The sequence below is a fragment of the Vipera ursinii genome, assembly GCF_947247035.1.
Source record: "Vipera ursinii genome assembly, chromosome: 1".
Lineage (NCBI taxonomy): Eukaryota > Metazoa > Chordata > Lepidosauria > Squamata > Viperidae > Vipera > Vipera ursinii.
The window spans coordinates 320,562,597-320,579,413 of NC_139512.1; the positions used below are offsets into that span (position 1 = coordinate 320,562,597).

At 39.9% G+C, this 16,817-nt stretch overlaps 1 protein-coding gene across 1 annotated transcript in view; it reads left to right on the plus strand.

The window, feature by feature from the left end:
- Positions 1 to 1,546: 1,546 nt before the first annotated feature.
- The window catches only part of NINL (ninein like), a 36,378-nt gene continuing 21,107 nt past the window's right edge, over positions 1,547 to 16,817 (plus strand). Inside the window, exons 1-6 of the mRNA XM_083353023.1 lie at positions 1,547 to 1,622; positions 6,692 to 6,893; positions 11,142 to 11,238; positions 12,630 to 12,790; positions 13,374 to 13,440; positions 15,113 to 15,303. Coding sequence (XP_083209149.1) covers positions 6,714 to 6,893; positions 11,142 to 11,238; positions 12,630 to 12,790; positions 13,374 to 13,440; positions 15,113 to 15,303 — 696 coding nt within the window. The 5' untranslated portion in view covers positions 1,547 to 1,622; positions 6,692 to 6,713. The remainder of the gene's footprint in view (positions 1,623 to 6,691; positions 6,894 to 11,141; positions 11,239 to 12,629; positions 12,791 to 13,373; positions 13,441 to 15,112; positions 15,304 to 16,817) is intronic.

Consider the following 16,817-nt stretch of genomic DNA (forward strand, 5'->3'; position numbering starts at 1 on the left):
CTTTTCATGCCTAAAACAGAACTAAAACTCAGCATCCTGGTTTCTCAATTTGTATCGTATACAGAATCAGAAACTGACCATTGATAGCAACTGAACCACAAACTAGACAATCTCTTCTTAGCATAACCTAGGTGCAAATCCAATTACTCTTAGATCACAATGTCTCATCTAATACGATATCCATGTAAATGCTAGGGGGGGGAATGACAAAAGTAGCAGAAATAATAAGTTCCACCCCTTTTTGACAAGGTTATGAAATATGATAGCAGCAGAGCTCATTGTTTGATTCTGCTGTCCTTTATATACTATCCAATAGGTGTTTGTTGTAGCCTAGCCCAACATAGTAAGTTTGAGATGTATCAGACTTCAACTTTCATTATTTCCCCCCAGCTTGTGCCATGTTCTCATCAAATTCTCAACAAGAGCCAGTTTGGTTTAGTGGTTAAGGCAGCAGGCCAGAAACTGGGAGACTGTGAGTTCAAGTTTCATCTTAGTCATGAAAACCTGCTGTTTGGAACAGTAGTTGACATATACCAGTAAATACAAATATGAATTTACATTGACAAGTTACAGCCTTCTTTCCCATCCCGCTGCCCTCCAAATGAGTTGGGCTATTTACAACTGCTCCTATTATCCTCAAAAACCATGGTAGTTGGAATCCAAGACAGATGAAGAACACTAGCTGGGGGAAAACTGACTTGCCAAATCGAAAGAAGCTGTCAAGGCAGCACTCGCACAAATCCAGTAGGGAAAAAGTCATATCAAATAGGGAATATTTTCCTTCTGTGTAAATGGTATATCGGCCTTTCCTTCCGCCACACGAAAATATTAATTGCGTGTATAATAATAACAATAAGAAGAAGAAGAAGAAGAAGAAGAAGAAGAAGAAGAAGAAGAAGAAGAAGAAGAAGAAGAAGAAGAAGAAGAAGAAGAAGTTGTTGGAGGGACCTTGGAGGTCATCTAATCCAACCCCCTGCTAAGGCAGGAAACCCTATACCATTTCAGACAAATGGCTGTCCAGTCTCTTCTTAAAAACTTCCAGTGTTGGAGCATTCACCACCTCTGGAGGCAGGTTGTTCCACTGGTTAGTTGTTCTAACTGTCAGGAAGTTTCTCCTTAGTTCTAGGTTGCTTCTCTCCTTGACTAGTTTCCATCCATTGCTTCTTGTCCTGCTTTCAGGTGCTTTGGCTCCCTCTTCTTTACCGGGCAGCACCCTCGTTCTTGCAACCGAAGCCATCTCGGGGAATTTGCCTAGGGTAGCCCCGGCTTGCGCTCGGTTCCCGCTATTTGAAACAGCAGAAACCGAAAACCCGTTTGGAGCCCAGTTCGCCGCCTCCTGGTAACGCGCAGCGGTTGCCAGAGGTACCCGCTTGAGAGGAGAGGAGGGCGAGAAAGCTGCAGCTGGCTAGGCGTTGGAAGGCGGCTGGGAAAACTGGCAGCGAGGCCGAGGCGCCTGCGAGCCGGTGGCCGCTTCCTTACCGCCGCCAGGGGAGGGGCGGCTGAGGAGAGAAACCAAGCGCAGGCTGGTATTCAGACTCCCGGGAGACAAAGAGGCTGGGAGGGCAGCGGAGGTGCCTGCGCGGTGGCGATGCTCCTTGGCTAGTAAAAGGACCCCGGAGAAAGTAGGTGTGTTGCGCGGTCCCGGACTTTGGTGGATCCGAATATTTCTCCTTAACTCGAGAATGAAAGTGAAGCGAAGTATGAAAAACACCCCGGCCTCAGAGGAAATATTTTAATTCCCCATTGCGGGCAGTTTGGTTTGGCTGTGTGTGTGTGTGTGTGTGTGTATGTCTGTGCCGCTTGTTTTCGTCTAGATAGGAAAACACCGCTTTTGCTTTACTTATGGTTTTCACGTCTTCACACTTTTTTATTTTACGGTAAAAACTGGCTTATTCGTTGTTTTAAAATCAGACTTTCCAAACCGGACGTGGAGACTGCTTTCTGTTTTTGCTTTTTTGAGTGGCTTGTTTTTAGCGTGTTTTGACATGAATTCTAACGTAAATCTCTTTGAATTACCCTCCTTTAACGCAGGGGTCTTCAAACTTGGCCCTTTTACGACTTGTGGACTTCAACTCCCAGAATTCCTCAGCCAGCAAAGCTGGCTGAGGAATTCTGGGAGTTGAAGTCCACAAGTCGTAAAAGGGCCAAGTTTGAAGACCTCTGCTTTAACGTATCGGGGGCTGCTTCCCTTTATCTGTTATCACTTGGTTAACGTGCAGCCGTTTATGCTGCATAAACTGCAGAAAAACATTCAGCAGAGACATTTGCTTTATGAAGATTCCTGAAATTTTTGGTTGCCCCGAAAGTTTTAAAGTAAAGGAATAATATTGCAGCTATGAAATGCTTCTTAGGCTTTCCTTTGTTTGGAGAAAACAAAAGGAAATCATTGCTACCTCTTTCATCAGACATTAGTCCATAATAATCATTAAAAGAGAGAGAAGCTATTAACCACAAAACGTTTGTGCTGAAGAACTTAAGATTTAAACCAAATTAAAGTTGTACAAGCACACTTGTGAAGAACTATATTGTTACCTATTTGCACTGATATATACTTAATCTCCTGTACAGTTTTCAACATATGTAACTGTTATAAATTATATAAACAAAGTTATAACTAGTAGCTAGCTCAGATTTGTTAAAAGCAAATGATGCCAAACCAAACTTATTTCATTTTTTGATAAAGAGATTAAACTAGTAGACCAAGTAGACCACAACCTACTACTTGATAAGCTATGGTAGAAAAAGATGGAAATAGACAACATGTCCACCAGATGGATCTGTAACTGGCTGACAAACTGTACTCAACAAGTAGTCCTCAATGGCACTACATCCATATGGAGAGAAGTAAGCAGTGAGGTACCACAAGGTTCCGTCTTAGGCATAGTACTCTTCAGTGCTTTTTTTCTAAAAGAAAAAGGTGCCGGAACTCACACATGTCATACAACCCGCCTTGCCTATCCTACAAGGTTCCATCCAAAAAAGGTGCCGGAACTCCGTTCTGAGTGTTCTATGAGGAAAAAAGCCCTAGTACTCTTCAATATCTACCTCAATGACTTAGATGAGGGAATTGAAGGGGAACTCATCAAATTTGCAGATGACACCAAACTGGCAGGTGTAGCCAACACCCTAGAAGACAAACTCAGGATCCAAAAATATCTTGACAAACTTGAACAATGAGCCCTATCCAACAAAATGAGTTTCAATGTGGAGAAAAGCAAAGTTTTACATTTAGGCAGGAAAAATCAAAGGTACAAGTACAGATTAGTCAAGACCTGGCTTAAAAACAGTAAGTATGAGAAGGACCTTGGAGTCCTAGTGGACGATCACTTGACTATGAGCCAGCAGTGTGCAACAGCAGTCAAAAAAACCTAATAGAATCCTGGGTTGTATAAAACAGAGGCATAGAATCAAGATCTCGTGAAGTTTTAGTACCACTTTATAAAACCCTAGTAAGACCACACCTGGAATACTGCAGCCTGATTTTATGACCTTCACTGCAGTGGCTACTTTCCTATTAAAAAAAAATTCCAGTCATGTGACTGTTGGACACTGAAAACAGCTGTAAATACAGGCTGCTTGCTGAACACCCAAAATGTGGTCATATGACTATGGGGGAGGGGACATCAGAATTTCAAATCAGGGTCATAAGTATCCTGAGGGAAGTCTGTTGTAACTGTGAACTATTGCTAAATGACCGGTTGTAAGTGAAGAACTAACTCTCCTATACAGTGTGTTGCTTTCTAGTTCTGGGGCCCCCAACCTTTTGGACACCAGGGACCAGTTCCAGAGGGGGCGTGGTTTTGCATGCTACCTGCATCATGCAGATGGGGCTTTGTTTGTGTGGACCGGTTGCTGGCATGCCATGGACTGGTGCCAGTCCATGGACCACGAGTTGGGGACTCCTGCTCTAGATGTTTAGATTTCAGCTTCAGTTACCTCACATCATCTGGACGGCACTAGATTAAAGGCAATTTGTAAAATTTTGTATATTTGAGCTACCTTGTGCATTTCTACACAGAGGTTCAATTATATAAGTCATCAGAAATCAAGCTCTATTTGAAGGAGACTATTTTGATTGTATCTAAATTTACACCTAAGAATCTGAGCTTCAATACTATGGAAAAACTTGAATACCTTTTAACACATGTTGGCTTGCCTGGACTGAATTGGGTGAAGAGGAATTGTCTTGGGCCACATATAAAATATATAATAAAGTTAATATATATACACAGAGACATATATATTGCTAAAAATCACATAATGTTAAAAGTTTATGATCTTGTGCACAGTAAAAAAATGACAATAAAGACCACGGAGACATCCTCGGACAAGCGCTGGCTCTTCGGCTTTGAACGGAGATGAGCACCGGCCCCTAGAGTTGGAAACGACTAGCACGCATGTGTGGGGGAACCTTTACCTTTACCTTTTAATCTAATCTAATCTAATCTACTAGCTATCCAGGGCTGCATGAGGGCCACAATTTGCACATGCCTGTTTTAGAACCTGCCTTGGTTCTGCATGACTCTTACTTTGCTTTTCTTAGATCTTCGGGAGAAAAAAAAGCAGCCAGCAGCTGGAAACTGGGGCCCAAATGAAATTAGAGATAAATGATAGCCTGTGGTTTGGCTCTAAAACATTGAAAGAAGTGTGTCATAAGCATTTCTGTGGTAGAAATGCTTATTCAGGCATTTTTAATATGCCTTCTAGCATTAGTACAACTGTTGTACTGCCAAGAATACTTTGGAGTCAACCTTTTTTCTCTATAAGATGAAAATCTGCTTGGATGAGCTTTGAGGATTTTGGGGGCAGTGGACTGATACAGTTTTCCATTTTTTCATTCATGTTTTTCTTGGTTATACAGTATTTCTGGAAAGAAATAGTTACATTACAAATTAAAAGACATTGATACTTCAATCCTAAAAGGCTTTGGAGTAGATTAGAAGACACCTCAGGTTTGTTTTTGTTTTTTTAAAGAATTGATCTACTAATGATCTCTTTTATTACAACATAATTTATGCAGTGCTATATTTAGACTGAACCAGACAGTTGCCCCAAACATCTAAAATAACACAAAATCTCAAAGATCAGCAAACTGATCATATATGGGAGTTACTCATGACAGCATATAAGAGACCAGTTCTCATTATTTGAGTTAGAATAATGTTAAATTCTTTTATATTGATTTCCCTATATTTGCTTCCCCACCCAATCTCTTATTTTCCTTTGGTATATCAAAAGATTGCAAGACTGAATTTTCTTTTAATAAGTGAATCTTGTCTGAGTTTTGACACAGTTGGATTTTGTAATTCACATTAGTTCAGTTCACATTATTTATTTATTTACTGGGGGAGGCAGCCTTGTACATTTATATATTCCTCCATTAAGTACAATGCCTAACTAAATAATTCTTAATAAAGGATTACTCAGGAGAGAAGGACCTTTGGGAAGGGGCCACTGGATCAACGCTCCTTGTTGTTGAGGGGAGAGTTTCAACTTTGATAAACTTTAAGCAATTGTTAAAATCTTCTCTCTTCACTCAGGCTATTTCTGTCTGGTTAGTGTTCAAGTTGAATATTGTGAATATATTTTCTGGGTTTTATTTATATATCCCACTATAATCTGAATTAATTCTCAGATGTGAACTGGTGAATATTTTTATCTGTTGTGTCATTTATATTTCACCATTTACATTAATTTTAATCTCTTATTCACAGCTTCAAAAGATTTTTATGGTGACAGAGAAAGTGAAGGGGGACCCCAGTGACCAAATTTGCACATCATCGTTCCCCCAAACTCACCTTTATAGATTAATATGATGTATTAGTCCATCCGCTAGATAAAAAGGGTTACCCTAATTTATTTCTGTAAAATGCAGCAGTGGAAGTCAATAAAATTGTATTAATGCTGGAAGACTGCTAGAGGCGGATCAGGAGAAGGAAAATAGCTGAGTGGCAAAGTGCAAGTTTATGTGCAAAAGCTTCCATGCTGGCACCCAGGATTTGTAAGAAGCCATAATAAAGTGCTGTCAATCCTCGTAGACACAATATTGAGTTGGATCAACCAATGATCTTGGTGTAAGACAATTCCTTATGTTTATATTAATTTCATTAGTGTTTGAGCACATTCATGAAGTTTATTCAGGTCCAGATCAACTTGCTGAGAATGTTTGGTCTACTTAATTTGTTTTTTTAAAATCATTTGTTGAGAAATTGCAAGAGGCTGAGTAGTGAGTAGATATCAAACAGAGAGCGATGAATGGTCTGTCTTAGGTCGAGTGAATTCATGAGGCTGAACTCAGTTCTGAGCAAGTAATTTTCCAGGCTAAGGTCATAACAATTATGCAACACTTGTTAGGGATTGATCTCTGGCTTCAGGGGAATACCTGAAGACAGAAACTCAGTGAAATGTCTAATTTTGCAAGAGAAATGAAAAATAGAATTCTGAGTTCTTAGTGTCTCTAGGAGGTTTTGACCCATCATATTTGTAGATCATAAGGTTTGGGAAGTTGTTCTAAAGAATAAGAAAAAAGCAAGTTGTTAGTTTTAAAATATTTAATTGGAGTTTCATAATATTACATGAGGCGCATATTGACTGGTTTTATTTGTAGACTACTACATTGTATATATATTTCAATTATAATGCTTAAGATCAACAAATAACCCATCCTAAAATGCTGGTTCATTCCTCCTAGATTGTGTGCTATATACTATGGGATGGGTGAGGAAGAGAACAGATATACCTCTCAGCTCAAGGATGTGTATGACAGCTGTGATGCTACAGGCACTGGGTATTTGGACAAGGAGGAGCTGACTGAGCTGTGCCACAAACTACATCTGGAAGGAGAGCTCCCCTTACTTCTGGAAACACTTTTGGGTAATAATCAGTTTACCCGAGTAAGTAACTGCAAGGCTTCTGCATCTGAATATTGCATTCTTGAGTTCCCAACACAGCATCTTTTTGGCATTTAGGTTAAAGCTGTATCTCTTTTCTCTCTTCTCCTTCCCATTCACCTTTTAAAAATCTAGTTCTAGAAAATCTCTTCTATCCCATCAGATCCTCCCAAACACAAGCACTCAGGCATGCTGGCGGTATTACTGGAGGAGCTTCAGAACTGTAGGAAAAGCCGCAGGGTTGGGACTTGGCTAATCTCCAGGGGGATGATATTCCAAAGAATGGGCACCACAACAAAAAAGGCTTGCTTTCTGCAAGTGACTTAAATATGAGTCCCTTGCAGCAAAGTGTCTTGGTTCAAGAATGGGCACAATTGGTCCACAATATGAAACTCTGCAGAAGCCCTCCTGGCTACGGCTATCATCTGTTTTTCAAATATAAGCCCTGAATTCAGAAGGACTGCCAGATTGTGCACTGGTTCTGTTCAGAGAAGTATAATCCTGTTCAGAACCAACAGTGGAAAATCCAGAGTCACTGAGTCCCCATCTAGATTCCCATAGTCTCCAGACACCAGGACACAGCTTAGTTTGAATAGAGTGGAGATATAAAACTGGGTAATATGTGCATACTGGTGTTACCTCACCTGATGCCATCAATGATCTCGCCCCATGGCTTCATATAAATGTTAAAGTAACAAGAGAGAGTAACAAGCTTTGCAGAGTCCCAGAAGTTCTAGATTTCTTCCCCATCAACACAACTGAAGCTGGTCGCAGAAGCTGAGCATGTTGGGTTAACCCAGTTGCAGTCTTAAGTGGTAATAAAATGGTATGTTTATTGTATTGGCTGAGCCAATTCCAGTGTACTGTATAATTTTTGCAGGTGGTGATTGCTTTGAGACAGCACTCCAAGATAAGGTTTGGAGTTCTGGGATTAAATATTACCTTCTAGAATCAAGGAGAAGAGCTCAGATGTTTCTAATTCAACTTAATGGCATGTTATGTTATGACGTTAATTTATTCAAGTTAAATAGCTACCCAGCTGCCTGTCACTTACCGTATATACTTGAGTATAAGCCGAATTTTTCAGCCCGCAGCGGAAAGAAGCAGGCAGGCAGGGCGCGGAGGTCCGGAGACCTGCCGACGTTTGGGGAGGTTTGGGGAGGTGCGCGCGCACCTCCCCAAACCTCCCCAAACTTCGGCAGGTCTCCGGACGGCGGCGGCTTGGGAGAGGTGCGCGCGATCCTGGAAGCACCGAAGCCTCGGCCGCGCGCAAGTCCTCGGTAAGCTCCGGGTTGTCACTTGCTTCGCGTCTCTTGAGGGAAGGGGGGGCGACTGGAGCGGGCGTGTTTCCTCGCCTGCTGGGCGCCGCGATTTGCCCGGGGAACGCGCGGGCCCCGAATGGCAGTGTGGAGCGAGGAAGCAGACAGCCAGGGCTTCCCCGAGAGCCGCGGCCACACAGGGTATTCCTGTGTATTCAGGCTTGCAAAATGGCGGATCGAGCCTCTGCTGGCGGCAGAGGCTTGCAGAGCGCGGATCCAGCCTCCGCCGGCGGCGGAAGCTTGCAGAACGGCGGATCGGCTTATACTCGAGTCAATAACTTTTTCCAGTTTTTGGGGGTGAAATTGGGGGTCTCGGCTTATACTCGAGTCGGCTTATACTCAAGTATATACGGTATATAGTAATGCCAGTGCAATGCTATCTAGAATTAGAAGCTGCTAATCCCTTTCTCTTCATCACAAGAAGTGAGGAAAGTAAGTACTTGATCTTGAAAGTTGCCATAGTTTGCACTGGTTCCTGTGAACCATAATTCAGATGGGAGGATTGTCTGCAGGCAGTAAATATATTCTATTTTTTTCACTTTGGAAACAGTAATGTCAGCCAAATTCTTTTGATGCAGAACCTAAGTTCTATTCTTTAGGTCTTTAGGTGGGCTTCTACTATTGAGACTAATATATTGTGTATAGTAATGTGTAATATTCCTCATTGTTTCCCACCATAGAGCTATAAATAATTGCCTTTTTTCTGTCCTAATTTGTGTCTGGCCAATTGTTCTCTTGAACTGACTGAGATAATTATCCCCATACATAGGTGTTATCAAAAGACTGCTGCAAATAGAAGTAAACTTAATATTTCTAGTATGGAAATGGTGCTCCCCAAAGTCTGACTTTACCTTCTTTTTCTTGCTACAAAGAATTAGCAAAATAGATCTGATAAATGGTGGTGCCCTGGTTGCCCCTTACCCAATGGAATGAAAAATATATTAAGAAATAGGTAGTAATGTATTTTCAAGCAACCTTCAGAACAGTGGATTATTTTTTTTAAAAAGGTTAGTAATTGTGTAGCAGTAAATATGCAGTGTGGCTGTATTGTTTCCATGGGAAGTCTCGGCATTTGCATATGATGCAATATGATCCCTTAAACTCAGTGATGGGATTCAGCCCGTTTACACCAGTTTGGCAGAACCGCTAGCTTATTTTTTGTTGCCCAGGCCCAGAATGGACTTCCGGAAGCAGCATCCACACAGAGAACCAGTTCTTCACATATTTGAATCCCACCACTGCTTAAATTATATAGTACAACTAAACTGATCTATGAGAAACAAGAAGCGAGCTAAGCTTAATTGATGGATTTTCCAGCTTTGAAAACTATTTATAACCAAAGTACGGAACATTAATGGAAAAAGCATTAAAGCACAGCAGCCAGCGTTCCTTTTCTATTCATCCAGTTTGTTCACCAACAAAGAAATATGGAAACTCTAGCTAGTTTGCATAATATAATAAATCAGATATGGTGTTGATCTTGAGAAAGTTACTTGCCCAGGGTTGGTATACTAGATGATGCAGCAAATCCTGCATATGGCAAAATTAGAAGAGCAGAGATGTTGCAGCCATCATTCCTTTATATCAGAAAACTGGAAAGAAAATTTAAGACAACTACCCCTACTCAAGCAGGGTCTAACTATATCACTGCCTAGTATGTTTGTATCAGTCAGTTCTTATGAGGTCTCATGAAGCCACAGGAAACTACTGTATGCTCAGCTTTTTTCTCTCTCTGATCTCTGCAATGTGGTTACATACACTGGATGTCATGCAAAATCAGCAATATTTGAATTCCTGAGATTACTGCAAGCTACAGTTGTGTTCCACTTGTAAAAGCTGGTGTAAGTAGTAAACATTGGTACCTGCAACTCCAAAGGACTTTAATTATCAGAAGAGAGGAGAAATGCAATGTATATTAAAAATGACAGAAAACTCTATAGTGTAAAGGTATAATCTTGGAGTAGCAAAAATTCATTTTGCCATAGTTCCTCTTGTGAAACTGTGATTTATATATGAGTTTTGAACTGATTTATTTAATGTAGGATTAGGTTTGACACTGCATTGTCCTGCTTCTAGCTTACTTTCTCTTATCCCATGTAGTATTACACATACTTATAATCACTCACTCATAGGTTACAGCCTATTGAAGCACTGAGATTTGTAAGCCCTCCTTACATTCTACTCAGATTCTCCAGATGGGTACAGCTAGAGTAGACAGGACATTGGTCAACAATCAGGAAATAGGGGTGCAAACATATCACTTCGAACTGAAGATTGAGACACATCAGGCTCATTGCAATACCTAGAAACCCAGCAAATTTAAAGCACCATGAAAACTTTACTGGTCAAAACATACATTTGTTTTTTTTCCACATGCACACATACTCATCCTGCTTACCTACATCTTTATCAAGTAGGCTGCCAGCACTAAGTAGAGGGACAGAAGCTCTATTGCACGGGTGTCAAACTTGCCATGTCACGTGACGTGTTGCGATGTATCGCAACTCTTTTTGCGTGGCTGGCAATGGGGTGGGCATGGCTTCGGTATGGTGAAACCAGCCCATGGGCTGGCAATTTGACACCCCTGCTCTATTGGATTAAAAAAAATGATCTAAGGAGTAGACAGGCTTCAAGATGCCTTATATCCCTAAAAGGATTGGTATTTTTCCCCATATGCTCTGGCCCGGCTTCCTTTGTCTGGTTCAGATGACATTTTTCCTTTTGTTTCCTTAATTTGTTTTTTTTTCTTATCTTTCTCCCTGAAGAGATCTTCTAGACAGGATTCCTGGCTTTTTGACCTCTCTGCTTAAGTGCCTCCTTCACCTTTAGGTTATGGCAACTTCAACCTAGCTAGTCTCACAGCAGTGAGAATTTTTTAAAAAAATTCTGCTCAAGACAATTGAACAATGTTTTTCCCCCTATATCTTACTAGGTTAATTTTGAAGAGTTTAAGGAAGGTTTTGTGACCATATTGTCTTCAACTATCAATCTTGACCTTTCAGGTGATGAGAGCAGCTATCTGGAACCAGGTGAATGAATAATGAAATGCATGAAAAGAGGCTGTTTTTGAATTATGGGGTCCTTGGTGCTCTCTAAGCTTGGTAGTTTTCTTGCAGACTTGTCATTACCAAACTAGGTAACGTCATCACTGCTACGCTACTTAACTAATTTGGTAATGAAACGTCTGCAAGAAAACCACCAAGCTCAGAGAGCACCAAGGACCCCACAGTTTAACCCCGAGCTACAAATATTCTCTTCTATCTTGTTTTGGATTTTCTGCTTTAAGTTTGACTGTGATATAGCTTAGCCACCAATTGAAGTATCTTATTATGACTTGCTGCCTGATGGATTACTAATGAAACAGTTACTATAGATTGCTTACTGAGATTGTCTGTACTAATTGATTTCTGAAAATGATAAAAAGTAAGCTACTGTGCACTTAAACCAATTATCTTTCTATAATGAAATTGCCAGAGGTAAAAACAGAATAATTATTTTGGAGATATATATATTTCTCAAGTTCGTGAACAAAAAGTTTAAATGGTTTTCTCTATGCCCTTTCATATCTGTCACTTAATATAAAGTTTATGTGTGTAAGTGGGATACTGTCAAGAGTATTATCTAATTAATTTTATATTCTACCTTTTCTTTGGGATGTTGGGGCAACTTAGCTGGGTCTCCCCTTGTTTCATCTCACAATATTCTTGTCAGGTAGATAACGCTGAGAATGAAAGATTAGTACATAATGATCACATAATGAGATCTATGGTTGAATAGAGATCTGAACCTGGGTCTCCGAAGTCCTATTTCAACAGTTTTATTTACTGATTTCAACATTTACTTATTAATAAACTTATTAAACTTATTAGTTGCACCTGAAAGAAAAAGGAAGTATAATTTGAGAAGGCAATTGGGTGCTGCTGTAAGGCATGAAATCCTTGGAACAGCAACTGGGAATGAGTTATACTAATAGTGGAAAAAGTGAAGGATTATTGGGTGGGGCAATGGTGTTAGTATTGACAAAAAGAAAGAAAGAAAAAGGATCAGATCCAAATGCCTACTTACCCATCATTCTGTTCTACCTTGGTGAATTAGATGGCTTTAGAAAGTTTCCTGAGAGAATAAGCTTTAGGTTCTTATATGTGCTATGTGACATCCTCTCAACTGTGCTCACCAGCTCGGGGCATAGTTCCATGATGAATGTTTTGAGTGAAAACTTTTATTACTATTAAACAGCACATAGGACTCACGTATAAGTAGCTTACAATCAGTATAATGGCCCACAATAGCTCAAGCTTTTGAATTCATAGTTTGTTGGTTATGTTTTTAAGAGCTTTATTTGGCATCAAGAGGAAGGTGGAGAGGAGGGGACCTATCCCTATTACTGTTTGTATTAGAACTGAAAGTATTTCCAATTCAGTTATTCCAGATGAAACTGAGCACAAGTACATCGCTGGCTGCCGGACAAGGTCAGAACTCGAAAGTGCCATATTGGAAACCCCCAAATATTTACAAGAGGAGGAGAGAAATACAAATGTAAAAAGTCAGCTGAGACGTTCAACTTCTTTGGAGAGTGTGGAGGTATTTAAAGATCTATGTTCCAGCTATTTGAAATAGATGTGTTACATTTTACTACCTCTCATGTGTTGTGTTGTAATTGTTTCTTTTGTTACATTTGTGGTGCCTTGGACTTGATAAAATAGCCATCTGAGTCTCTGGAATTCTTCAGTATTCTGATTTCATCCAGATGCTCAGGAAATGCTCCAAGCCTGGCTGGTATTCAACAAAGGCATTGATGTTTCCTAATTTGACAGCGTCTGCAAAAATGAGTTATACAGATTTTGTTTAATGATTGCTCTGTTAGCAGCCATTTGGTGGTATATAATAGTGCTGAAAAAGACAATTTACAATTAGTCCTTGCATTTAATGACCATCACAGGGTCTCACACCGTCTCAAGGAAGGTCACATCTCCAACACATTGTCATTTGCCCTATATTGTATATCATGTTAGGGCACTGGAAGAAGTCAGATGCCAATGGGAAGCAGAGTTAATCTGAAGTTGTATTGTATTCACCCTTGCTCTTTCTTTTGTTGTTTTTCTATCCTTCATTCTGGCTATTAGACTGAATCTATAGAACATTAAATTCTGTTCTCTTTTTGTAGAGTCTCAAATCAGATGAAGAGGCTGAAAACTCAAAAGAAGAGCAGCAGCAGATCTTTGAAGGCCAAGGTGAGGCTCAGCAAAAGAATATGTAGTAAACACTGAAACCTGTTTTTTATTGTTTATTTTCTGGAATTTCCACTTTTGCCATCTGATTCAGTAGACGAGCTAAAGATAAAGTTCTAATTAAAAGGCAGAGTATACTCCTTGCAGACGAAGTTTCTCTGATTCAAATTCTGCTCTCCAACTCTAGCTAGAGTGAATAGGAATGGATAAGGTAAACTTATAGACTGAATCCATGGAAGGCAATCCAAGCATAGCAATAGATCTATTTATCTAGCTTAGGTATGTGGGAATCTCTGTCGTCCATCTTGGCCATGTGGAAGCCCTCTTTCTTATCTCAGAGCAGACATGTCAAACTCGTGATGTCACGTGACATTGCGCAATGTATTGGGACGGTTTTGCCATTGCCGGCAATGGGGTGGGCACAGCTTCCACATGACATGTCCAGCCCCCGGGCCAGCAGTTTGACACCCCTGTCTTACAGCCTCTGATCTTCCCATTTTCTGCATATCTGAATTCCTATTCTTAGAGAAAAAAAATCTCAGACAGAAATTAGTTCCTCTTTTCTGAACCTTTTTCTTAAGTATTGCCATGGGTGCTACAGCAAGGGTTTAAAATTGCTTCCCTTATGAGTGGGGACCATTTTAAAAGTCTCACTGTGTAGAATGTGTGTAGGAAGGTCCAAAATCACACATCTGCAGGGATGTTGTCTCACTCATTTTGGACACTGGTCCCACCCATTATAGGCTGGTCCTCAGGCTAAAGTAGATTCCCTATTGCCAAGCTTGACACTCATTAGTCGATTTTCCTCTGGGCTCTGTGAAAAGATCTGTGTTTTACATGTAGCTTGGAAAGCTGAGTTATTAAAGCTAGTAATGGACAGATCAGTATAAATTTGAATTGCATTTGTAGTATTCTGAACTGTTGGGTTTTCTAATGAATTAGCATATAAAAGGATATCTACAATCACTATCTTCCACATTTTTCTGTAATACAATAGTTTTGAGTGTGGTTTCATTTAGTGTGCATAATTATTTCACATAAAATCCCTGAGAAAGTGTATTCTTTCTTTGCATTTTTTGATGTTTACTTTCATAGCTGCTTTTATGTAATACAAAATATGGTGCTTAACTGCTCCAGGAAAGGCAAAATACTAGGTAGCCAGCTTCCATTCACCTTCATCCACCTGCATCTCTACAAGGGTGGGCAAAGCCAACCGTTTAATAGCCATCCAGCATTCATTTAACATTTTTTAAAAAGCATTAGGGAAATATTTGTAATAAAGAAAGCTTACCATAGAATAGATTCTGGTTTACCATGTCTTGCAGATCTTGGTGGATTTCTTTTACATCCATATTTAGAATTAAATAAAGGCAGGAAAAGAGTGGAGATAAAATAATGTGTTTCTTATATTTTTGAGTACTACTAAAAAAATAAAATATTACAACTAAAATATGTATAATAATTATATATTTAACTAATATCTTTGTTGCGTAATATAAAAATATAAAATATTTTTCATGGATAATAAAAATGCCAAATTAAAGGTTTAGAGAAAAAATCAGAATGGAGTGTAAATTTAATTTGATTTTCACTTGAGGACTTATATAATCTTTGATAAGAACAAGAGAGTAATTAGAAGCACAGCTCTTTCTAATGTAAAAGTAATCTTTTGTAGGTCAATTGTGTACCTGGGATGATAACCTCATTGATAATCCTAGAGAAGTGTCCACCTTGTGTTTGAACACAACTGAGAATCAGGTTAGGGTTACTTGTGAAGATCTTGGTATTGGAAATAATGGATATCTCAACAAACAAGAGCTGGATGCTGTTTGTAAGAACATTGGACTTAAAGAGATGGAAAAAGAGGTGAGCTAAACTTGGCTTTTGGAAATTCTCATCTCAGAAAGTCTACTTGAACTTGATGACTGAATGAGAAAATGGTGGCTACATATGGAATATACAGCTAATCCTTGATTTATAACAGTTTGTTTAGTGACCATTCAAAATTACAATGACACTGAAAAAAGTGACATGACCATTTTCACAATTATGACCGTTTTAGGATCCGCATGGTCATATAATCAAAATTCAGATGCTTAGCAACCGGTTCATATTTATGATAGTTTCTGTGTTCTGGTGTCATGTGATCAAGTTTTGTGTTCTGGTGTCATGTGATCAACTTTTGTAAGATCAATGGGGAAGGCAGATTCACTTAACTGTGTTAGTAATTTAACAACTGCAATGATTCACTTAACAACTGGAGCATGAAAAGTTGTTAAAATGTGGCAAAACTCAATTAATAAATGTCTCACTTAGCAAAGTAAATTTTTGGTTCAATTGTGCTCGTGAGTTGAGGACTACCTGTTACAGCATTTTGGCAGTGCCTCAGGTCTATGAAGTATTCTCTGTGCACTGCTTTAGCAATTGTAATTATTGCCTCCAAATAGTATATGAGTATTTTAAATAAATCTGAAGAAGCTTTATACATGCTATATGCTACATTTATATCTTGCCAGTTGCAAGCTGCTATTTCCCTCCTGTATTTCATTCTCATAGTTCTCTTCTACAGCAGGAAAGGCTGGAAAAAAGAGCAATGGTTATGATCATTCAGTAAATTTCATGATATGGGGATTGGAATCTAGATTGACTCGGAGTGGGAAACTGATTCAGGCCCTTGGTCTGGATTGTCCCTATTTCAGAAAGCTAGTTGAGATCAGGGAATGTGGCTTTGGAGAGCCTTTCTGTAATGTAGTGGATCCGACGCAAGGAAGAGACGCCAGCCGGAGTACGTGTTCAGCTCTTTATTGGGGGGGGGAACGTACTGAAAAACAAGGGCTACCTAGCCTCCTTAAATACCTAGCCAGGTAGGCAACCAGCCAATGGGGTTGGCCCAAGGTTTCCCGCCGAAACTAGGTTTCCCGCCAAAACCGTCCAGGCCAGCGCCCCCTGGTGGCTGTTGCTATGCGGCTGCCTGCATCAGGATACATAACACTTTCCCTCTGAAGGTCTTACCTCCTAGTCCAGGGGTAGGCAACCTTGGCTCTTTTATGACTCATGGACTTCAACTCCCAGAATTCCTGAGTCAGCTATGCTATGCTGACTCAGGAATTCTAGGAGTTGAAGTCCATGAGTCATAAAAGAGCCGAGGTTGCCTACCCCTGTCCTAGTCCTTCTGGCATGCAGGAAAGAATACATGACTTCTTTCTTCGGTTGAGGGAAGACAATGTCTTTCTCTGTGAATGAAGAAAACAAAAACTTTTCTCATTTTTATTCTATACAGAGAAAGGTGAGATTTTCAATCTAGTACACCAATGCTGGAAATCTTTTGTGATAAGAGCCCACTGCTAAACTGCTACAGCATGTGATGGTTAAATGTTTAA